The 26266-nt window shown below is 38.8% G+C and overlaps 1 protein-coding gene across 1 annotated transcript in view; it reads right to left on the bottom strand.

Annotated features, from left to right (window-relative positions):
- LOC112457054 (diacylglycerol O-acyltransferase 1) overlaps window positions 1-26266 on the bottom strand; it is a 75616-nt gene that overhangs the window by 3349 nt on the left and 46001 nt on the right. Inside the window, exons 7-10 of the mRNA XM_025019925.1 lie at window positions 21500-21680; window positions 18773-18881; window positions 8009-8053; window positions 1145-1323 (exon numbers count right to left, since the gene is read on the bottom strand). Coding sequence (XP_024875693.1) covers window positions 1145-1323; window positions 8009-8053; window positions 18773-18881; window positions 21500-21680 — 514 coding nt within the window. The remainder of the gene's footprint in view (window positions 1-1144; window positions 1324-8008; window positions 8054-18772; window positions 18882-21499; window positions 21681-26266) is intronic.

Here is a 26266-nt window from a genome sequence, read left to right as displayed (position 1 = left end):
CATATAAACTCGAGCTACTGCTCTCACAAGTTTATCAAGTTAATAAAACTTTCGTAATTTTATGAAAGAAGTTGATTGCACGAAAGTTAGAGACAACCAGTACCGTGACATTATTTTTCTTGCCTTGTTTGATGTTTGTACGTAATTGATAAGGCGTGTCGGCTGAGACTATACACGAATGTTTTTACGTTAAAATGACAGTCATAGTTGCGAAATAACCTCAGCGAGGCGCGTATTGCATTATTATATAATCATGTTATCTCTACAAGTCAAAGGTGCAAAGTAAAGCGCTGGAAGAGTTTTTCCTTCTATAGCGCAAAAGGTACGCGAGCAGCTGAGTATTATGGAACGGAGAGATGGCGAGGGTAAATAGCATAAGGGAGCGGTGTGTAAAAAAGAGAAAGAGAGAGAGAGAAAAAGAGGTAAAAGCGAGCAAAGAAGCGGAAGAGATGAGGCCGTCACTACAAGCCGGACCTTTGATCGACTTTCTCTGTTCAATCTAACCGAGGTTAAACTTCGTTAACAAGTATGCTTCTCTTTAAGAAGATTCAATTACATCTTTCGCGAATAATGATAATGTGATCTAACGTTCTATCTGCGCAAAAAGAGGAGTTTCCATGCATCAGAAACACCTGACCACGTGTATTTTTTGCGCAATTGATCACTTCACGATTAATTGTGTTAAACTTTGATAACTAACAAACGACGCGACGTTCTATATATATATATTGTTCGATCATAGCTACTATTTTATTATATCCCTTCTTAACGAACTTTTTAATAACTCGTATCAAGTTATCGTAGCAACAAATCACTAAATTATATGTAAAAAATCACGTATAATATAATCACGTTATCGTTTCTAAAATGGCAATAATGAATATTTCCCAGCTAATAATAATTAATAATGCTTTGAATAAAGAACATCGTTGTCAGTCGATTATCAAAATTTTAAGAATAGCCAACTCAAAATATAATTAAATAAAGTTTAAGAACTTTTTTCTTATCGCTTAATTTTCTCGAAAAGCTGATTCGTAATAATATTAGCGCACGTAGAAGATTATTTTTGACCAATTTTATAAAAATCAAAATAAAAAAGTTCCTGTTACCAAGTATTACCATGAACAGAAATTAATTTACTCACCGCACAGCCCAGCGATGCACTGGCATATTCCAGGTTCTCCAGAACGTATCGATATTATTGGCGTTCCACCAATCGTTGTAAAAATTTCGATCTGCAAAGTGTAGTAACTCACCCAATAGATTCAAAAAGGAGTGAAATATCAAGTAGAAGAAGCAAAGCCATATTAAATGATTTGGTATCTAAAACAGTAAAAATTTAACATGTAAGTTAAAGTAGTTAGAATCATTAAAGTCGCACGATGTCATTTATAACAGGCTTAAGAAGAAAAAACTTGCTACGAAGAAATAATCCACGTCAAGAATAGAAATGTATGAGTCTTGCTACGAAGAAATAATCCACGTCAAGAATAGAAATGTATTAGTCCGTCTAACATAAGAAAATTATTTCGTCAATATTTTATACAAGCTCGAAATTTCGATTATTCCTTTTCGATAAGAAAGTTTCAGACGTGTAATATTAGAAAATATAAATTTTTTAATATAATTGTATATTAACTTCTCCGGGACCGGAAGCTTAAGATTAGGCGCTGGAGTGGCGCCGTCTTTTTCGTAGTTCAACCCACTGACAAGGACAAAAATGTTCAAAATAGTTTTAAAACTAAAAAGGTCGTCCAAAAAAGAACCCGGTCCTGTAGAGGTTAAGAGAACGCGATTTTATTTTAGTATTAGATTAATAAATATATTCACACTTATATTTCCAGAGCACACTATCAGTTTTCCTCAATGTCACTGACAGAAGATTGATTTAATTCGGACACTGTTTATTCCTATTTTCTACAGCATGGAGAGATAATAACTAAATATACAATATTATTATTGTATTGTAAATCTATTTTAAATAATACATTTTCAATATTCCTTATAATCATAAATTTTTTCTAATTAGACATTACAAAATGAGACAAATTCTTTCTTAAAGTATTTCAGTACTGAAAATTATTCAAAAATAGAAGATATATATTTATTAAGAAATAAACACAGTATAGAGTATACAATTTTATATTTCTGTATACTTTACCACTGTTGTAAAGAATTTGCAATTACTATTTCCCAAACAATTTGCGAACGAAAGACACGTGATCGAGCGGTAAGGTACGTTCGAAATGCAAACGGCAAGGAGAAGAGCTGCGATTATAAAAAAATAAAAAATTTATCAAAGGTTTTTCACACACAAAGACACAAACACACAAACACACACACACACACACACACACACACACATATGCAATGTATCATGTTCTTAATGGACTGAATAGAATACGAATAAAACATCCCATAATAACGTAAAAAAAACTAACTAAAACGAGGATAATCAGGGTGCGGAGGCAGTATTATTTACGCATCTGCAGATGAAAGTGAAGCGACTGCATAACGAACTTGAAAATTATTTCATCTGTTCCTTTAATTACCCTTTAATGGAAGTAACTTAGACCGAGCCTTTGATCATTCATCGCGTACATAATATGCTACGCTAAAAGTCTTTATCTATTTTATTACAGCTATATTTTTTTAATATTCTTCCTTTTTTAATATAATATTAAAAAATTAGAGGGAAAACAATATGTCATAATTTCGTCGCTATATGTGTATAGGTATATTATTATCGTTTCTCCTTCTTTGCGTTCTTTTATCTTTTATCTCAACTTTAAGATTGATTGTTTTACTTTGCCGCAACATTCATGTCCCTCATGGCACAACGACAACCGAAATAAATGTTCGCATCAAAGAAGTCGCGAAGAGAGAAGAAGAGAAATAAAAAAACAGGACCTCAGTATCAGACAAATACTTTCGTGAAAATTTCTCGACGGACCGCTCGCTTTCATGACGAAGAATTTCCAAGTTATTTCGTTACGGATGCCATTTCGAGGCCGCCGAGTCGCGGTATCATCCGCGTGCTTCCACCGAGCTCTCTCACGCGAGGCAAAGGACTTAATAATGTTGCCAAGCACAAAGGTCAAGTCTCTTGCGCCGCGAGGCATTCGTGGCACTTTCGCGAAAAAAGGACAGAAAGCCCCCTCGGCACTTTCTCCTGGTTCCTACCAGCCTCTTCCGGCGTCCACATAGTCCGGGAAAACTTACCTTGGCGTTTTAATTTCGTTTACTCGGGGATGCTACCGAGGGAGAAAGAAAAAGACGGAGAATCGGAATCTACGAAGAGGGGAGAGAAGATAGTGGGAGTTGGGACTAGAGCAGAAGCCAGTGAATCGTTTGAAACACGTCGACGATTCCACAAAGGAAAAGGCGGTAAACTTTAAGCTGCTTTTTTTGACCAGAGGCTATCTAAAAAGGAAGGAACCGCTTTTCTCTTTAAGCAGTTATATGAGAAATGTAAAATATTACCGACCAAAAAGGATACGTATATGCGTTTAGCCGATAGGAAAAAGGTGGTAAAAAGTTGATTCCCCAAGATGTTTTATTTTTAAAATTCTCCTTTATACATCGTCTATCTATATATCTTCAAATTCCGAAAACTTGATCTTTTCTGTAATCCTTAAATATATATATATCTCTCTCTTAATAAATATTTAGACACATATCAATCTGTAGATTCTTAGATCTTTTAAAATCGAAATTAAGCCATGCATTATTAAAAACGCAAATGGTTAAATAGTCGTCGTAATCTCGTTTTCTTCTTTTAAAGATATAATCTTTCTTGGGTTAATTGGATACAGATTATTGATCAACGTAGATATTCAAGCAAGAAATATAATACTGAAACCAGCAAAGAGTCCTATAAAATATTATCCACAGTCGCGAATAAAAGAGCATTTCATTCATATTGATGCGCGGCTCAAACATTGATCCCCCGTGCAAGAAACCAGCAATATCGTTCGATTCGTGCTTGATCCCATTGCCGGCCGCATAACATTAATGCGTGCTTGGCTTATATGCACCATCCGGCAGTTGATTTTCATCGATAATGCGGGAATATCGTATTACGAGGCGCGGCGAGTGATCCGCGAGATTTTCCACATCATGCGCGTAGTACGGATCGATGTATTCGCGTCATTAGTAGTCATTGCGGAAAAAAAAGTAGGAGGGTAAGTCGACCTGCCTAAGCGCGTGCATCGCATTACGTTAGCAATCGATATTTTCCATTTTCTTCCCGATCGCTGACGTTACCCTTCCCCTCAACTGCCATTCTCTCTCCGTGTCCCGAGGGTGCACGACGTGTACCTGTCTATCGGAGACGTTTACGCTTACCAGGTCTGGAAGGACATTAACATGTGAAAGGTATAACCCAGTAATAACGGTCGGGATAGAGAATGCAAATGAGGGCGGATTGAATTTTTTAACTTTATCGAGAGTCAGCTATTGGCTTGCGAGCAGAAGAGAGGGGTTATATATTTCACAAAGTATGCAAATGTTGAATATAATCGAAGTTGCTGCGCTCAAGACTGTTCGGAAAGACTTGTTCTGAGGGTAAATATTGATCACGTACAAATATTTGGCTAATTACCTATATCATTGTCAAAAAATATTTTAGGAATTTTAAAAACAACAATATTAGTATTTTGATACTTGTCGTTGCCAAACACTTTTATTATCTCAACAAAAGTAATACTTTAATAAATGTTATATTGACTGAGGTGCAAACCTCTTTTACATCGTCGAGGATTACGTGTCAGAAATTAGATTGTGTCTATCGCTATATTGCAATGCTCGTGATCGATAGATAAAAGCGGCGGGATAATCGGCAATGACGGTGCCATCATAGTCGTTTTGCACTTTGGGTGATTTTCAAAGTCAAAGAGATTTCGGAACGAGGCACTGACACGCGGGCGTGTGCAAGAGGCGAGATCGAGCCGAGAGAAAGAGACGGGGCGAAAGAGAGAAAGGGCCTCATTGGCGAAGCGGACTGCGGGAAAATTGCGTTTCCCCGTTACGGCGAGATTAAAGTCCCGTCCCGCATTGCAGTTCCGCCCTGTTTCTTCCGGTGCCACCCTCGTACATAAGAACCGCAATTAACCCACGACGGTCACACGATCCCGGAGTCCACGGTCCCTCGCGGCTATTTGCAGTGTAAACGAAAAGTAAGGGAGCGCGAAAGATCGAGGGACCGACTCGGTCCGGCGATCGGCAAACAATTATTTTTCCTTCGCGCACGCGAAGGACAAACAGAATGTCGCGGCTGTCGCAAATGAGCAACCCTTTGCCTCGCCTTGGCGGAAAGAAGTCTTACTTCTACACGGCGAAATTTATTTTGCCCTGAGGCCAATGTATATGTCTTGTGTACGTGCGCGCGTTTCCTTTTCTCTCTATCGTACGTTATTAAAGAACACGCCGGAGGCTTTTTTCCCCCTTCAATAACCAATGTTAGTATTGTTTCGACAGACTTTGATCTAATCTAAAAGAGTTGTGGGATAATCTCCTTTTAGATCTTCTTCTTTTGCGCAAAAATTTATTTTAGTATTGTATCTGACCTAGTATCTAATTTCGACGTATTTTATCGACTTTTAATGCTGATGTATCATAGATAAAATGAATGAATAAATGGAACGGAATCGGATTTTGTACGCTAACTGAATAGGTTATATATATATATATATATATATATATATATATATATATATATAAATACACAATATATATATATAATATATAATTTAATTCATAATTACGAAAGTCTTAAATATAAATTACGTTTATTTCATATCTGTAGTCGCGCGTTTAAGGCGTCTCGACGGAAAACTGTCGGTGGCGCGAGTCGACGGGCGGGCCAATAATTAACAGTCGGAGCACAGAGTCGGCTCACGTAACGTGGAGCGAACGAAAGTTCCATAACAAAACTCGGTCATGCATGACCGTCGGTCTGCTGTTTTAATCGCGAGTAATCGACGTCTACCGAACGACCTGGACGCAACGGGCTAGTTCGCCGCGCGCGCCGTTATACACGCTCCCGAGGACAGTCGCTTTGGGACGAATTTATATAATTGAATTCGGTTCACTGGACTCCGCCCAGCACTCGAAACACCACGGCCGGCTAGTTTCGATGCGGAGCTACCGGGCTAACGAGAGAATAACAAGCAACGGCGAACGAACCGGACGCGGAATCGCTCGAGCCGGTCTGAATGTCGAAGAGTACCGGAGCGTGTCGGCGCGCGATGCGAGAAGAACACGGAAATAAAAAGACACGATGGGCGCTATGACGCTCGCATGAACAAACTATTGCATCGCGCAAACTAGTTCATTTTTTCTTTCTTCTTTTTACATACGTTTTCGATGTGCGGAGAAAGCACGCGTATGTTCTCTTAACTGCAGAAATTAAAAACACAAAGAATAACTGTACAGTTTGAATATCGAGAGATATTAATCTTTTATAACGTCAAACTAATTTTAGATGAGGTTTATTTCTGATAAAAATTTCTCTCCAAGATTACGATTTTTTTAGAAATTATTTAGAAGATTAAAACGGTGAAGAAAAGATCGATTTGAAGTTTCACAAAGAAGCTACCGTTAAAACTAATAGTTCCTCTATAAACTCTATAAAAATGCATAACCGGTTATTCCAAAAAGTTTACGTTCTCTTAGATAGATTTACTGTTTCCGATATTCACTTTCCAGCAACTGCTTTTATATAGCGGCAGAAAAAACAGGCGAATCGGACGTATCGAAACAACATCTTCGGCATATCGTTGTGCATCGATCTCCCTGCGGACTTAGCGACAAACGACCTTTTTCCATCGTCGGGCGTGCATATTTCACTCGGAAGCGTCACGGGAATATAGCCGACGCACGACGAAACTTAAATCAGGAATTCATAGATTCCGGCGTACTTTCTGCAAGAGCCCCGAAGCTCTTATAGAATCTTCTCCGTACCCTTCCAGACTCGCTCTTCCTTGAAGAAACACAACATTCCTATTTCACGTTCCCGCGGATAGCTTATTTTATTTTCCGACGTGTAACAGATCCAACTTATCGTAAAGTAAAGATCTCTAACCGGGAACATTGAAGCTATCCGTCTCTCATGCATTCTGTTATTTTAGGTAAAAAAAAAACATCCACAAAGAACGTGTGAAGAAGAAGAAATGAATAAACTGACCAATAAAATTTGTAGCATTGCATTGACAAGGTATGAACAGTTTATAGGATTGCGCTAGTCTTAAGAATTTTAAATATTCTCGTTTGGAAATTTTATCTTAAGCATTCCGGATTATGTTCTCGGTGAACGTTCGCACAAGAATCAAGTTGGCGTCAGCTTGCAAACTTATGCACGGAATAGATTTACAACGCGTTATATTAAGCGCAGCATTTATCGACGACACGTAGTTCGATACAAGTTTTCTCTATCCCACGTTCTGTCGAACGAGCTCGTAGTCATGGCAAAACTCAGGCGGAAACTGCGTTTTGTTGCGGGAGGGAAGAGATTGAATTCGCAAATATTGCCTCGAGACTTTCCTCGCAAGAGGCGTGCTAGAGAAAAATGGCGAAAATCTAGCACGGAAAGTTGAAAGTATCTATGTTCGCTGCTTTTCTCTTTTTCTTGACAAGATATATAAATATGGTATCAATGTGGCAACAAATCTAAATTACTACCAAGAAAAATTTCAATTTCGAAAATTAAATCTCTACATATATTATTATCTTCATATCTTTTTTAGAAAAAAAATATAATATTAAAATAATATAGATGTTTAATAATTTTATGTAACACACGAATTATGTATTCACAAACTAATATTTATTCGCGCAACAGCGTTTATCAACAGTGTTAATCAAAAAATATTTGACACCTTTGAAGATAACTTTCTAGATTTAACTCACGACAAAACTTTGAAATTGTTGATTTACAACGTATTTCGGACACATTCGGTACACCCTTATAAACTTGCACGTGTATACATATATATATGTACATACTCACCGCCAGCTTGAGAAGACGCTCGGAGGCCTTGGCTACGTCCATATTCTGCAACGCAAACGAGAGAGGCACGAGATTATTAATGTAGAAGGTAAATACGTGGGAAACGTGTGCGGAGAAGGGATGCGTTAAGAGAAAGAGAGGGCAGGAATGAGGCAGATATGCCCTAAAGCTGAACGCAAAACAAATGCGAGTTAGGAGGGCAGGTGTGAGAGGGTGAAACGTGCTACAAACTACAAAACGTAACTTTCTAATTGGATTTAAGATGCGTAAATACGATAAACTGTAAGATCGTTGGGACTGAATATTACTTCACGTACTTCGCATTCGAATAGCACAATTCGAAATTCGCAAAAAACATCACGATCGAGCGCAGCGATGGAAATTTTGAGCTGTGCGTCACAGTTAAATCGAATCAATAAATCGTCAATTCTTTTGAATTGAAAGGATGCAGCATTTATACGTATCTCTATACAACGTACTACGCTTTGCTGCAGCACAATTAAAGGTTTACTTACGGATGAACGCCCACACGAAATTAGATTAACGTCACTATCGAGGAAGCAAACCGCAAAATTTAATCCGCGTGTCGAAATGCGGTTATATGATATCGTTACTATTCTGTTATTATTTGAAAAATATCGTTTTAGTACTGATATTTTCGAGAACTGCATCAATCAAGAATGCGAGTAAAATTACGAGCATTAGGTTTTTGAATGAAATGTGTCTTAAATAAAAAAGTTTACAGTTTTTGTAAATTTAACTCGATAATTTAATTGTTATATTTTAAATGTTAGATCCGATTATTTATTATTCACTACGTTCAATTGAATCTATAAAAATAATCCTTTTTTCACACGATAATTTTAAAGCATTTCGATACAATTAGGTACATTAACTTATAAAATTAGAAAAATGCACGAAAAAATTTAAAGTGATGAAAAATTCGTCGAATTCGTTTACCTACGTAAATGATGAATAATATTCGTCTATCCTTATAAGCATATTATCGGTATCCAAATTGGCATATTCGCTGTGTGCAGAGACTAGTGGTGCCACGATTGGTGAAATATCGCACATTTTGCTGTGGAATAGCTGTCAGTGATTGTTAAATATTCGAGCTACGTAAACTGTCGTTAGATAACTTGAATCTTAATTTTACTGATGAAAAAATTGTTGTTATATTATATACAAATCGGGTTAAAATAGATTTTCGCTATATTTGTTTTAAATATAAGTTAATTTTTCTCTGACTTTTTGCAATGAGCCTTATCATACAAACGGGATTCGGGCCCATCACTCATGACATTGAATTTAATCCAAGTGCATTTAAAAAGAAAAGCCTTAGCAATATTGCATATAATTCGCGTTGAAAAATTGCGCAGTGCAAATATAAGTCATTTAATAAGGTGCAGTATGATGATGCAAACGTCTGTCAATGCTTTTGGAAATAAACAAAATAAATCATCTTCTGTGAAATACATATTTACACGAATGCACGCAATAATTTAAGTTTCTCTTTCGTAATTTTTCCATTACGATGTACTAGATTACTGGAAAATAATAACTGTCACTCCAGCAAATAATGCAAATTTCGGCCACCATGAGCGCCCTAACAATAAGTCCTACTTTTCCGCTATAGTATACCATCGCACGGAGCGAATAATTGACATATATTTATCGAAAACAGAATTTTGAATGACATAATTAAATTTAATATATGCGGATCCAATTGAATACTAGAATTAATCAACAAAGTTTAACGGAAATCCAGATGTTGTTAATTCACTTATAGCATGTTATTAAATTAAGCAACAAACTTTTAACTTAATTTAACAATAGCTTCTCCATCGGGCGAAGATACCCGTATGCTTCCTTTCCCCGATATAGATTTGCACTTGGTCTATGTCGAATGAGGAGCTTTGCCTTGATGGAATTGATATTTCGTGCACGGCGCTAATTGAACACGAGGGAAGGAAGCCGTCCCTCCGGCGTTTCGCTTAAGTGGCGGTTGTCGAGAGGTCCCTCCGAATGCTACAACAGCCAGCTAGCCGCGCTTGTATACCAGGTTTGCAAATAAATACCTTCAGAGCTTCCTCGCGACTTCAACACATCATTACTATGCGTATATGCACGCGCCAATGGCCGCATTCCTCCTTAAACTGCGGCATCTCTTTGTAAAGGGAACGTAAAGGGAAAATGCGAGTCTCGAAATATTTCATTTAGAAAGCTATGCATATATTTTTACGTATAGTTTATAAACTCTTTTCAATAAACTTGAATTTAAATGAAAATATTTCCGGTTATAATTTTTTTTATAAAACACAAATTTATAATAATAATCTCTATTTGGATTTCTAAATACAATCTCATTTTTACTGTAATATGCAAAAATAAACACACATTTGAAAATTAATTATATATTTATATTTATGTAGCAAATTAAAAGTCGTGACAACGCATTTCACGTCCCAATTTGTCAGTAAATAACAGATTCAATATGACAATGAAACACACGCAACTGGATCATGCTAATTGCAATTATCGTGACGTATTGCCGTTATTACAGTTAATATTCTGCAGCACACGTGTCGCGACAGTATCATAATGTTAATTAAATTACTCGCATTTGTCGCTGTTGCGACAACGGGATAAATGGAAAAACGGCGAAGGCGAAATGTAGAATGATACTATTATCTAGTGATCCGCAAGTTAATGTCATATGAAACGACGTAACGTATTGCACGTTTCATCTGCTTGTATACTATCAATAGATGATATATTCAATTATTGCAGTGGTTTCACCGTGATACGTAGAAGCTTGGAAATTAATTGCGGCGAATTACTGGCTTGAAAGGACGCGATTCAAGCAAGTGATACTAAAATTTAAAGACTATACCATAAACAAACGCTTACGTCATGAAGAAAATAATTTTTTTACGACAGCAACAAGTTGTCCCAACGAGGACGTTTCCTTAGCGCCAACTTTACAGCTCAGTTTAATGAGGCACGATACGTTAGGCGGCCTGATAATTACGAGCTGGGGCAAGTGGCGAGCTCAGCTTGCGCCGCGCATCTGCTATAAAACACGACTTTCCTGCGTGTAATTGAACAATTAAAAGAAGCTTCTTAAAAGAATAACGACGGTAAGAAGAATTTAAAAAAGGCAGATCGAAACAAGAAAAACAGTCGTTAATGAAAAATCCAAGGCGCCATTATCAATATAAGATCACTTATATAGGCGCCTCGGAAAAAAAACGAGCTGGTTGAATTTGTATTCTCATGAAATCACGGCATCCCAAATGATTGCATTCCGACCGTAGTTGCGAGGGTACTCGGTGGTTCGAGAGAGCCTTCGCGAATGAATAGCAGCACTCGAGATGCAGACGAAAGAAGGGGAAAGTGAAGGGCATCCAAGGGATCGAAAATAAAAGCGGGGTAGATTTTCCTCCGGGCGATCACGTCTGAAACGTCTCACGTAGATATCCGAGCCACATTTCTCTCTTTTCTTTCTCTTATTCCATTTCTTCCTCGTTCTCTTTATCCATCCTGTTTCCGCTGTGTTTGTGTAACGCGAACGATCAAAGCATATTGGTCTTTGAATGAATAGTAAAGCCGCGCGAGAAGAAAGCGCGCTTTTACCATGCTTTATCATGCATTGTAATTCTCACACATGTTGTAAGAAACAATACTTTTTTTTACAGATGTACAGTTAATAATAAAAATTGAATACGTCATGATCGTAAAAATACCAATAACATATCCGCCAAATGTTAATAAATTGAACGTAAGCACGCGAGTTAAACGCAAGAAATAATCTGCCAAAATATTTAAAACCGCAGCAAATTTGAAAAGCTATAACTGTACTGATGCAGTTCAGAAATTTTTCTTTTTCGCAACACTCCTCCTTCATCTTTTCTATCCGTCTTTATTCGATACAGTCGATCGATATGATATACAGTCGAACGTTGTCATCCTTTTCGCAGCGGTATGAAACCGAACACTGCTCGTGGCACTTCAACGAATATATACGTTGCGGAACTCCGGAATGCGAGAGAGAATAAAAAAACGAAGAAGAAATAAACGCGAGAAGGAAAGGAAAAAGTGAGAAAAAAATTTCCTCGACGTCGTACTGTCGAGGAAACGAAGCGACCTCATCCGATCCTCTCATCGCTGTTGGTCGTTTCCTTCGCGCGTCGTCGTTTCAATTAGCACCGAGAGATTTACGACTTTGCATCCGCGAACATCTTGTCCCGTTGAGAAGAGTCCTCGAGATATACTAGAAATTCGCTTCAGACGGATTGAATCCGGGGTTGGCCGACAATGGCGTGGCGAACGAGAGGTACTTATGTAGACATCGCGTCACCCTTTGGCCGAAAGGCCGATCCTTTATCACCCACGCAGATGCTTTGGTAGATGCTTTATAGAGATTTTATAGACGAGGTAGAACGAAAGGACGAGTAGTCGATAGGAGATTCGTGGGAGTTTTTCTAAATCAGCAAGTTTTTCGAATAAAATTTCTTATTGGCTCGGATGTAATCACGATAAGTCGGTTTTAACATAAATTTTTTTTATTAAGCGGTCTGATAGATCATGGCATACTTTCTTTGTAAACTTTTTGAATTTTTGCAATATCTTCAAAATTGAAGAAAATATAGTACACGAAAATGTGCTGTGACGTCATTTCTTATATAAGAAATGACGTCATACCTTTTAAAGTTGCCGTCATCAAAGAAACTTTAGCAAGCTATAACTTTCTCAAATTTAGGTTTTTTTTTTAATTCAAAAAGTATTAAAAATCGGCTTAGATTCTCTACATTAATTATAGATACTGCTTAATAAAAAAAAATGTTAAAACCGAATTATGTAACAAAAATGATGATTTAATTGAATCAAGATACTCGACCAAGCTTTTACTTATAAACACCGAAACCTTTTTCTCTTCAAAGAATAAAGTTAAATGTTTGTCTTATTGTGTGTTTAATATTAAATATACATTCAGAATATAGAACGAAGATATAAAGATCTTTATTCGAATAGTTTAAACGACGCTTTTAACAGCGTCAAATAAATTTCGGTTGTGTTCCTATACGCCCATTACGCGAGAAGCCTGTTTTTCGGCGAATTAACGTCTGGAGTTATGCCTAGAATTCAACTCAACTCCTTTCCGGAGGCAACCAAAATATTTACTTCGATCTGACAACTTCCAGAGTCGCACTTCCAGACTACGCTACTGGAGCGCAGCGAAAGACAAATAGGATTAAAAGGCACTCGACGTGGTCTTAAGTGTTTCGTGCTGGAGCCCCGGCAAAAAGGGGGTTCCATGGACAACTACCCTCGCTGTTCTCTACTCTCTACTCACTAACGTCTTCTGGTACCAGTTAGCAGTCGAATAAATACCGCCTGCAGTTTTTCGCTTCACTTTTCCTTCCTCGCTTCCCCCTCTTTTTTTTCTGGCGCGACAAACAGGCCGGGAAAAAATAAAACATCAACTAGTTCGTGGGGCCGCAACGATTCTCGCGAAAATCCAAGACGATTGAATCTCTTTCTTACAAAGATCTTAGTTCCTCCGCGTCTTGTTTGATCACGAACGCTGTGGGAGATTGAAATGTTTCTGCAAAATATTCAATGTACAACTCGCGCCCGCTTTTCGCCGTCAGTTAAAAGTCGAAGAAATACCGCCCGACATTCTTCTCGACAAAGATACGCTGGCAATAAAACTTTGCCTCGCTTTTCACTTCTTTTAGCGAGTATGTATACCGGCCGCCGTCGTTATACGTTAAGCTGGTTGTAATAACGTCCAGCGCGAGCGGATTTCCAAACTACTTTGAAATAACACTAAAGTCTGAATCCGACGATGTAGTTAGTCGAAAATGGATTATACAGCATCAAAATTCAAAAGTTTCTACGTAGATATAAATTTTCAGGAAAATACAAGAAAAATATTAGTCGAAGAAGTATAAAATCCACAGAATTTGATATACTAAAATGTTAATGAAGAAGATTCAATTAAAACGAAACGCGCTCACGCAAATTTATCTCTTCGAAGCTTAAAAGAAGACTGCAGGCAAAAAGCACACGAGATCGATCCCGTGAAAATCCGATTCTTGAGTCACGTACATTGAGTCTCACCAGCAATTTTACTTGTTAGCTATCGAAAGAATTTTTGCAACGTTATAAACTCGAAGCGGAACTCCCGTCCGGCCGGCGAGCGCATATCGGCAACTTCGATACAAGAAGGTGCGATCGGCTTCTGATGGTATTCCGCGAATTCCGTCTCGACAACGTTGGTCAAGTATCTGGAATCCTGCCGACGGAAGGAAAAACGAGCAATGGGCGAATGTCCTGCATGCCGTGCAACTTTTCCCGATTCGCCGCTCCTTGACTCTCGCGCCTTATATAGCGAGATTCGATGCACGAAGAAAATAGAGAGATAAAAGAACATTAAATTCGCGCATAAATAAAACTTGTCTAAAAAAAATTAACCTTTCTATAAAAAGTTGTTTCTCAAAATGTTACTTGTCGAAGAATCCCTTTCCCTTCTCTCTTCCTTCCCCTTCTCTATATACTTTTATGAAATATAATTAATTATATTACACTCAACTAAAATTATATATGTATATGTGAAAGCATAGTGCGTATTATGCGATTAAAAAATCAATACATTTCACATGTTTTATATGTTCCGTCGTAACCACCATAAAGCCGCATGCTTCTCGAAGCAGTAACCATTTGCGACGCACTCCCGAAAATCCTTTAAATGCTCATCCCTTTAAGCTGCACTATGCCGTGAGCCGATAAGCCGAAGTACGATGCACCGTCTCTACCACTGCTCGATCACTCAATCGATCCGGGAAACAAAATGCCGCACAATTCTACAGGCAAATGTCACAGAAAAAGTTTCTTTGTTTCTTCGTGACATAACAATTATTCGTAATACTTAACATGGTTGAATTGCATGACAGATCGTATTTACGGCATCAAACAAATGTATAAGACGCTAGTACAAAATAAAAAAGACTAAACGGAAGTAAGAAACAATGTAGAAACGAGATAGCAAGCAACGCTAAATAAGAGATGGACAGTTACATTTAGTGTAATTGAAGCGAGCGATATTACTTGGAAAAAATTGTTCGTGCAAAAGCACCGACTGTCGCACTAAGCAAGCGCAGCACGATGGATATTTCTCAGCGCTCGCGCTGGAGAGGTTAATCGCCCACTTGCCAGAGGAAATCGCGAGGATTTCCGGTCGCGCGCGGCGCGGCGCGGCGCGGCTCGTCCCGACCTTCTTATATCCATTCATTCCGCCCTGTAAGAATAACGAGGCTCAGGCTGGAGCAGTAAAAAGTGATTACCCTCCGACAAGCATCATCCGCAGTTATCAATTTTCTCCCTTCGCGACTTCGCGATCCGGCGGAAGCAATATCCACGTAGATTTCTTAATCTCACGATTCCCTCTCTCGTTTTCTTCCTCACCCCTCCCCCCTCCGCATCGGGCGACAGTGATAGACCACGGCGAGCTAAATCGAGGGAAGCAAACGCGCCCGCGTTTCTCAGTGCCAGCTGGACGCTCGATCGACGAGACGTGACTGTCGTAATCGCGACTCGCAATTATCAGATCCAATTTGTCGCCGAGCGAAGAAAGAATGGCGCATGGAACGAACGCGGAAGCGATCGAAATGGAAGAGGATTGAAACGGTGGAAGGGATAGTTTGTCGTTCGGCCCCCTATCCCGGCATTAACTTGCCTGCAACTAGCAGCAGTGGCAATTACTTTGCGTTCGTTCGGTCGATACCGCGATCTCGAATGCCACTATCGCGCGGGAATGAGGCGACGGAGGAACGCCGCTATCGTCTCGATATTTCCACGCGGTATTTCCAGCGTGCGTCTGGGCGAAGCGTTTTCTTCGGGTCTCTTTGGGAAATCGAACAAGGATGGAGAAGAAGGGGATGGCAGAGGGGACGTCGAACGATTTGCAGAAGCAATTTGTCCGTGGCGCGAAATCATGCGGCCGGATTCCCAGGGCCGGTTCCCCGCTGAGTAGCTCGCGTCGATACCGATTCTCGAGGCGATGGAAACGCTTAATAATCCTGCGTGGAATAGTCCCGAATGCGACGATAAGACGTCAAGGAGAGAACACGTCGTCGGACTAATCGCGAATGCGGAAATTCGATTAACGCCGTTTAGAGTCCGCCATTATGGGAAAGAACAGTTATCACTCTCAGTAATAATACATCTGACTGTAAATAATATATGAATACAGACCAAATGGACGGTAGGCGCTTCAAAGAGACTACTCTCCGATATAACAGGTTTCATTAAAAAAAATGTATAATGTTGTTTACTAATTATATTTGTAACAAACCAACAGATAGAAACATTTTTGACACATCATATTTGCGTATATTTATTTCATTATAGCTATTTTAATTATACGGAATGTACGTGAAATATCTTAATTAATTTTTAATCATACTGCATGAAAGCTAAAATTGGAATTTCTAGTCTGAATATGCTTTAAGCGTTTACATTTGTTTGCGATTCGTGCTTTGTTAATTTGTTTTGTTGTATTTGCACAAATGATTGCAAATCAGAAAGCACCGTGAATTGATTAAATTTAATCAAAAATTAATTGTCTTTCCATTTGTGCTCCCAGCTTCTATATCAAATAAATCGACTCCCGATAAAAGAAATGCAGTAAATATACAGCAAACATCATCGACTCTGATTTCATCAGACGGATCGCATTGATTTGAGAGCGCGTGAAAATTTTTTTCGCTATTTTACCGAAACATGGTGCAGTCCGTATTAGTATGAACGGCTGAATTATTAGCAATTCTAGCGGATCGATGGCAAGATCCGGATTTTCGATAGCATTATGTACGAAATATGGGCGTAGCTGGTGAACCGCGGACGCCCGCCACGGATCAGTTGTGGTTAAGCCCATGTAGCCACGTAAAAGGTCCCATTTAGATCCACGGGCCTCTCACAAGCACACAATACAAAATTCCCGTCGTTGCGGCACGTATTCACGCACCCCTTGTTACTGTGCGATCAAAGCTGTCAGAACGAGGTTAAAAATATATGTATATAAATATATCAATAATACCTGCTCTTTGTACTCCTCTAATTGGTGCTTTAAATTGCCCCCTTCCTATGATTCCTATTCTATTACCGATACAGCTTATTTAATTAAGCGGTTCATTATTACACCTCAGCGGTGCAGCGATTGATGATTGGCTAATTAACTGCCTCTTTGCGCACATGGATTTCTTTTAATTAATTTGATGATTATCACAATTTTATTATCTGTCTTTATTAAATATTGTAATAAAAATCATGTCAGAAAGAGAGAGAAAGAGAGGGAGAGAGAGAGAAAATTTCTTGTTCAATATAATATAAATATTATATACATGTTAAATAATTCATCATGTAATTTTATTGTTTGAAATAATAAAAAAATTTACCTATGGTTCTTTATTTCGTTGCTCATTGGAAAGAAAATAATTATTACAGATAAAACTCGCGCAGTAGGTCTTGCGCGCAAGGATATTGGAGAGTTGAAGATTTAATTCGAGATATTTGAACAAAATTAGGACGTCGTTGAAAAGCGACGAAACTCGTAATAAATAACCAGTGATAATTGTAGATTTCGCAAATGTATTTAACCTTTATCACACCGACGGGACATGGCGGCCCGGTCTGCAAGTGGAAGCATGGGACATTTGCAACGAAAATATCGCTCGCGTCATCCTCCCGGGGCATTAAATATAACTGCCAAATCAAGGCAGAGGATAAAACTCCGTGTGAGATAAAAACTGATGGCGTGCCTCGAGCATTATATTGCGACGTAAACGGATAAAACGACACGTCGCTGACGCGTTCTTCGTTTCTTCTCATTTTCGCTTATTTCTATCGAAACCGCCACCGTACCGTTACGAAAATAAATTGGCTATATACCGTTTCCGCTGTAAATGTTTTGTTGTCGCGACGGACGAAGACACTGCGAGTTCTCGCGACCAAGTTATTAACATCTAAAATATATCTGCGACACCTTCGGGCGAAATGTAAGCGATAAAAAATATACTTTGTACGTGTCGCTGAAACCCTTAGTTTCCCTCCTTTCGCATCTGTTTAGCATTTTAAGAAATACAATTTACATCGCGCTCGTGATATTATGCAACGTTATGTCACAGACGGATATATTGCCTACAGGTGTAACTTGCAACAATATTACTGCAACTGTGGCACATGCGACAGCTCCCTTTTTCCTGCGTATTTTATCGCGAGGGAATTCGGTAGCGCGGGGGATACCTGTTTGTTCGGGGTAGTGCAGAATTTGCCGTATATTTGTGTGTATCGAATTTCCTGGCAAGAGTATTACTCGAAAGATTGATCGTACCTATTTGGCGAAACCAAATTACACTTGTGCTCGTCTCTCGGCCCCTATCTTACCAGCTGTTTCGCTCTCGTGGTTAGCCCGATTTATTTATGACCAGCATGATAAATAATTAGCTTTCATAATAAAGCAGGAGATATCGTTCGAAACATCAATAGATCATTACTCACATTGTTCGAGAATAAAGGCTAGTAATAAGGCGGACAATGTGTTGTGCTTTAGACAAAATTGATTTATCGGAAAGGTTTTCTAAATATAAAGTGATATTTTCTCCCGTAGATGTAGCGAATTTAATATTCCAAACTTGCAAGTCGGAGCAAAATGTTGTTTAAAAATATCATAATAATGCAATATATAAAAACACTCACGCTAAAAGGGATTAATGAATTCTTCACGGAAGGTATCATCCATTGTTGGAAAAGCGACATCATCATTTGGCATCCTACGACAACTTCCAATATCCGTTTTATAAGAAACCTGTAAGTTATATTGAATAAATTAGATGGATTAATATGCAAAAAAGCAAATCTTCATATTAGAAAATATGATTTTAAGATTAACACTGCGCGGACACCATGGGCCTTTTGAGGCACAGTCGATTTATAATTTTTACGGGAATGGAAAAAAATGTAACAATTCCGGCCTATGTAAATAGAAAAATCACTTTTTGAAGCTTTAAAGATGGTACATGAATTGTTATAAATTTTTGTAACGATTTCAAAAACCTTTTAGACTTAAAAGTCCCAGGGTATTCGGGTGAGTGCTCTAAAAACACGGTGTCAGCGCAGTGTTAATATAATTTGGTACGAATAAAATTGTTTAATTTTTAAGTTTAAGCGCAAAAAGATATGTGTGTGTGTGTGTGTGTGAATAATTTCAAATTGTATATTTTAACAATGCAATATATACAGTTTTGATTTAAAAAATCAACACTTTTGTCTTTTGACATACATTTAAATGTATATCTATGTGTAACACTACAGTAAACGAGAAGATTAATCTTTTATTGGATTTACGACCGTCCAAACTAATTTGCTTCCATGTGATTCTATTACATTGATCATTATACACATATATTTGCTCCTCTAGATTTTATCGACAGCGCAAACCGATTTCCGACCAGACCCATGAATTTCCACCCCCGTTCTCGTTACCCTCCCAGTCACTCTCTCGACCATAAACCGCTTCTCGAAAAATCGAAAATACGACTTTTGAGTGCTATCGCGTGAAACGACATTCCCATTCGGCGATATGTCGTCCGCGCGAGTTTCGTTTTCGGCAAACTGCTGGCGACAAGTAAAGTCTGGATGCATTTTTCGACGAACGTGACTGCACGCGGGAGACGCGGCACAGAAGGAGAAAGCGCACAACGAAAACGATACAAACAGCGATATACGTATAGTTGGAACAATAAACTTGAAAAAAGATATACTAAGCGTGTGATAATTCAATTTATGTATTACGTCTGATTCATTCACAAATATGACATATAATCTTTGAAGAGTATTATATTGTAATTAATATTATCGAATGGGTAATCCGGATTAAAATTTAATACGCACACAATAAATCAGTTATTTATGAAAATATTCAATATTAAATTCTTTATTGAAATATCCTATAACAATTCACATTTTATTAATACGTTACATTCACGTTACTTTTGATATTACAACATTATTATTAAACATATTATATGCATTGAAATTAGGAATTAGCAAAGAATCCCTTTCATTGATTCATGAAAATTCCTTGCGTACATTTCTGTGATTAAATTATTATTCACAAATGGCACATCACAAATAAATTTAAATCAAATTTCTCAAATGAGAGTTCTAAAACGTACATCTCACACAGAGAAAGCTTCCTCCAATTTCGACTTGCACGAATAATTCATGTTCTCGATAAAATCTCGGACAAGGTAAAAGAATTGCCTTTCTCCTCAAAATTTTCTTCTCGGAACACAGAATTCATTCGTTGGAATGAGAGTTTCGTAAACTGGCGACTTGGACATTTGTTGACATTCTTTACGAAAAGAAATAAAGACGTGAGAGAGAGAATCGCGGTGGATATGCCATGAAATCTATACGAGAAATCTGAGAGTAAACACGGATTTATACACCTCACGCAATGCATGCGCTCGCGCGACCAAACTCAGACAATATCAAGTTTCCACTTGACTCGTTTTCCGATCAAAGTGAACTTGGTAGTATTCTCGAGACATATGTAAACCGAAACAAGGATATGTCGCTTCAAAAAAGTCAGATAAAAAAAACCCATTTAACAACCATTCAAGGAGATGCTGGACTGACGGCCGAACTTTTTCGATGTCGATAATGTCAACATTTCTAATTTTGTTTTTTCTATATCTGTCTTTGTCTAACGAAATGACATCTGTCTTTGTTCAATTGCTGCGCCATTTCTGCTTACTAGCCTGCGTGTATATTTTCGTGGAAAATATGCCCGATTTCTTCGAAGCTCTAATTTTTTTTCCAGGCTTTCAATCTCACGTTCAAAAATACGTTATTGTTTGTGCACGTATTCTGAAGAGTGGGAACATTTCATTTCGTACATATAACTTATACAACTGTTTATATTAGAAAATAAGTTTATGAGGGGTGACAGCATTTTTACATTTTTTTTTAATTTTCACTAATTTTTTATAATCCCACTCTTCATTAGTACCTATACTTTACTCCTGTAAAAGGATTTTGCGATCTATAAAGCCGTTTTAAAAAACGAGCTTTGACTGTAATTGTCGGTAATTGTCCCCTGTCCAGAATCCCTTAACAGAAATTTATTGCATAATTATTTTAAAAGACACTTAATTAGGACGCTCTCATTTTTCTCGACCGAAATCTATAAATTTTGACATATCGCGGTTGATTTCAACCGAGACGAGAATAAGATCTTATGTATAATGATTAGAGAAGATATTTCTGTTTGCGTTACCGTTTCAAAACAGATCTATGATTGCCAAAAACCTACACAATCTTAACGGAAAATATGCCAGTTGGAAACTTGTGTTTTCGATAGAAATCACAAATATAACTTCATGTTGAAATATAAAAATCGCAACTCCAATTCGCACTCACCTTTTTCGAATCCGCTGTGTTCTGGGAAAATTCAATTCGTAGCACAAAGTAGGCGCCAATATATAGTAATAAAGATCGCCAAAGTTTAGATTGTCAGGATATTGGACCAACGCGTTTCCGCGGTCGTTCATCTCGTGTTCAAATTCGATGACATCATTTGCACTCTGCTGAATGCCGGAAGCTGCAAGAGAAAGATCGTATTTTATTAACTCGCGTCGATTTTGACTGCCATTGTAGTCGTATTAATGGAAAATTAATTAATCCGCGATATTGTAAAAAAAATATCTTTCATTACTATTTATTTTTGCTAACGAGAGAATAATTGTCATGAAAATTTGTATAGAGAAGCTATTGCTGCCAAAGAATAGATTAAAAATAAAAATCGTGGATAATACTAAAAAAAGTACATTTTACAAGAATAAATGTTCGTAATATTAAATGTTCTAAATGCTTGCTCGCAATTAGCAAAAGTAATGTGAAAGTTTCTAGGAGAATTTCTACGAGTTTCATGATTGTATCTCTTCCTTTGTGCAATCGCTTCTGAAGCCTCTCATCAAGCCCTCTCCTTAAGCAACGAAACTGATTCGCTCGCGCGATCCGTTCGGCCGGAAACCTCGGAATTTCTCGGCGTTGCGCTAGGCGCGCGGATTCCCATCTGCGCGTCTAATCCCACCCCGGCGCCGAACCAGTAACTGATAGAATCCCCTCAATTATCCAAATCCGATGAATAATCCAATCTGGAATTCAAATAAGCCCTGGTTGCGCCGGGTGCCGCGCTGCACTGCCATGCCCCGCTCGAACTCGACAGCGTCCCGGACTAGCGTCGCGACGCGACACCAAAGTTGTGCTAGTCGCGGCACGCTCTCGCGACGCCGATCGACGTCCATGTCGACCAACGACTCTAGACGTCGTTTCTACGACCCTCGTAATAAATGTAGAAGAATTCGACCAAATTAAATTCCTTGCGCCCCCTTTTTACTTTGTCGCGTCCCGACTTCGCGTCCTTCTCTTCTCTCTTTAAATAGCGAAATAAATGTAGCTTGTTCTTTTCCTTTTCTTTCCCGTTCGGGATCCGCCGTCGTCACGCGCGGGAAGACGAAGGCAAAACTTACGGCAAAATCGTCGGCAAGACGTCGCGACGCACGTCAGTCGCCCGTGCAATTGTTTACGGGAAACCGTAAATTCTCCGGACGATTTAAGAGACACAAGACAAGGAAGAATTATAATCGCCAATAATTATAATTAACGATATATTCTTACATCTATAGTAATCTTATATTTCTATATAAAGATAATTACGAGAAAATTACAGATAATTACGAGGGAAAAGAGAAAGATCTTGAACGAAGCACATCGGCGACTTACATATTATACGTTCGCCAGTAGAAATAACAAAATTGCGACGTGGTTTCGATGAACGGTCAAATACATGAAATTAACGAGTGCACGATCACGCAGAAGCGCTCGGAAACGGTTTAATGATTCGTTAATACTCCATGTAAATTCGTTTGATCAAGCCTGTGATCTTTGGTCAGTAAACCCTCCGCCGCCGGCGGGTTATTAATTAAAAACCATTCCCTGCAATTCGATTTGCACCAACTGCTTGTATTTATCCGAAGCATTTCCAGTTGATCAATTGTACATATGCTCGAACCTTTTATACCAATTTTCATTTACATGCAAAATTACAAATCATAACTGTTATATTATTGCTCGGTTTCTAATTGCGCTATATATTAATTATTTAATAAAAAAAAAATTATTTCCGATAAAAAACAGATTACAATTTAAAACATTTTTACATTTAATTAAACGTTAATTCAATTAAATTCTAGTTTATATTATAGCCGTATTTTCAAAGTAAAGACGTAATCGAGTTTACATTCTTAGCGTCACCTGATTCATTTGGTAGTTCATTTCAGTAATTATGTTAACGAAACAGTCGACAGGATATTTCCGAGGAAATGTTCCTTTGTTTATGCGGTGAGGCAGACTTTGTCTCGACGTTCGTTGACATATTCTTGACGGAGCATGACGTTCCTTATCTCACAATATGGCTGAGAGGTGACTCAGCTGCATCATGAGACTTTATATATTAAAGTACCATGCCATTAACAACGATGCATAATACACGCTATAATTACACGTTGATAAACCGAAATCATCAACCGAGTAATCAAACGTTTTTTAAATACTGGCTCACACTTTGGATTATATTGTTTCATTTGCAATCTCTGATGTTATAAACATATCTTATACCGCAAACTTCAACTAATAATAACATAATAATAAAAATAATAAAATATATAATATTCATATTTTTAAATCTTGATTCAAATATTTTTTTCAAACTGCTCATTATATAATAAAAGATAATATCCAGCAAGAAAGACAAAGAATGTGTAGGAATTTTTTACGTTGACCGGGGGTCAACCTCGCGTTCTGCGATTGCCCAAGACCCGCCTATCTGTGCTCTTAGAATCTCCTTAGTGGCTCCTATCACGTTCGTGGATGGCCGCAAAAGGATGGAAGAAGATCGGGGATCGTAGCCGTCGGAGGGGGTTAAATCTCATGGGGACGCAGCGGGATCGAGCGGGCTTCCGTTCGCGACGGGTGTAATTTCTATTTTTTTCAATCTCGGCCTGAGGGCGTCTCGAGGGCCGACGTAATTTCGTCTTTGTGCCAAGGGATGCCTCGCGCTTAAGACCACCCTCGTTCATATATATCTCGAAACGTGCGCGATGGACGAAGAATGGCGAAAAAAGAAATCGATATCGAAGGGCAGACGTAGTACAGGGACAGAAGAGACAGCATCCTTACGAGAACGCCGCTTGAACGAGAAGTCTCACAAATTAAGCACCGATGCCACACCAAAGAAGAGAAGGAAGAAGAAGAAGAAGAAGCTTTCGCCAATCAATACGATTGCCTGCGATCTTTGACCACGCAATCCTGCAGACTCGTAAATTGTCTCACATCCTCGATGGCACGCGGACTTGAGACGACACCGACACCCACTTTTGCTTCAAATCAAGTACACGGTTAAATTAAATGCTGATTCCTTTCCATTTATTTCAGTTTGCTTTACAAACTCACCAAATAGCACTTACTCAGACATCCAATAATAGTTCTAAATGCGTGCAAGTTTATCTCATTCAGTCACTATGTATAAAAGTTACTGCCTAATATATTATTATTCAAACAATCCCTCGGTTCAATTTTCTAAAGAAAAATTCTTTATTATTTAAGGTATAAGATGTATTTATGAAAGTATAATACGTGTTAAATAAAATTTGGAGCAGAGAAAGTCTACCTTTATATAGACGCTAGTAAAGAAAGTGTTCCGGCTTCTTCCTGCGGGGTAAGCGGCCATGAGAAGCTTCACTTCTTGCATGATCGATCGGAGCCGTGACGAACAAAAAACGCCAAGGGTGCACCGCCTTCGCGATACATACACGGGTTACGTTACAGGCTCCGCGGCTGGTTCTACGTCGTCATTACGAGACGTAATAATACGACGTGCCATAGAAGTCCGGGTTAGGCGGATACGGCGAAAATTACACGGCGTCCGTGCGCGCACTAGATTACACGAGCTCGTGGTCGTAATAACGGAGTCCCGAGGCGGGCTTTTGTCGATTGCATTTGTCTATCGATCGATCGGCCGGTCGCCATCACGTCGCGTCGCGATGAGCCGGTGAGCGTCGAGGTGTCGTGCGAACACCGAGTTTCGATAATTATATCAAACTACGTCACTTTTTGCACCGTAATTAGGGACGCTCTCCGGGCGAGAGAACGATCGCGGGTCGGTCGAGCGGATAACGGGCTAATTAGCTACGGAGCGAAACGAACGCGAATATATATAAGCCCATGTCCGTATCGGGGAATATCCATCTTAATTCTTGGTGCGAAACGTAGCGTGGTCCCCGTGAGCGCCGGCGAGCGCCAAATCTACAGTCAAGTTGGAAATTGTTCGTCGCCTCGCAGAAAATTCTCGCTTCGATGAAGCGTGAATACCTTGCTTATCGCGAACTCGTATTTTTGTAATCGGCAGCACGAGCGTATACATGCACACGCAAGGCTGCTCAAAATTGCTTTTCCTCATGCTTCAAAGTCGAATAAACAACTTTTTATCTTTTAAAGTCACTTTAGAATGAAGGAAATGAAAAAAAAAACTCGACAATTTTTCAAATAATCCCCGCTTTAATTATTTGAATGTTTTTGACGATTTTTTTAGATACGTAAAACGAATTTCGTCGCATAAATCATCGCGCATTCGTCTGAACGCCATCGGAATCCGTGGCGATCGACATACGTACCAATCAACTCTGTCACGTCACGGCGTGTAGAACGATTGCGCAATCATGATTAAAAGTGCAAACGCACCGGGTCGACATTTTACCGTCGCTACGACTGCGAAGGGAGAACGGGGCAGGAAAAGGGTTAATGCCGCGCGCGGTGAGCGAATTTGTTGGGGGGAAAGACCGTATAATTTAACTTTGCCGGTCAGAATAATCGATATACCGCGGCGCGTCCGGCACCGGAAACATTGCGCGTCCGATCGGCAGAGTTTAAATTGGCTGGAAATTATTTTCCCTTTATCATCATGCGCGTATACACGTAGTGCGTAGATACAGGCGTACTCTTACAGTGAGACGCATACGTATATAAGTGAATCGCATATACGTGTGCGGTACGCCACGACGCGCCTTCAGGAGTGGGCAAATACCGCGAGTGCAGTGGATTACCGATTCGTAGGACGTGTTTGCATAT

Source organism: Temnothorax curvispinosus, unplaced genomic scaffold, assembly GCF_003070985.1.
Source record: "Temnothorax curvispinosus isolate PA1 unplaced genomic scaffold, ASM307098v1 QBEX01007450.1, whole genome shotgun sequence".
Taxonomy (NCBI): Eukaryota; Metazoa; Arthropoda; class Insecta; order Hymenoptera; family Formicidae; genus Temnothorax; species Temnothorax curvispinosus.
This window is presented reverse-complemented; position numbering and strand designations above follow the sequence as displayed.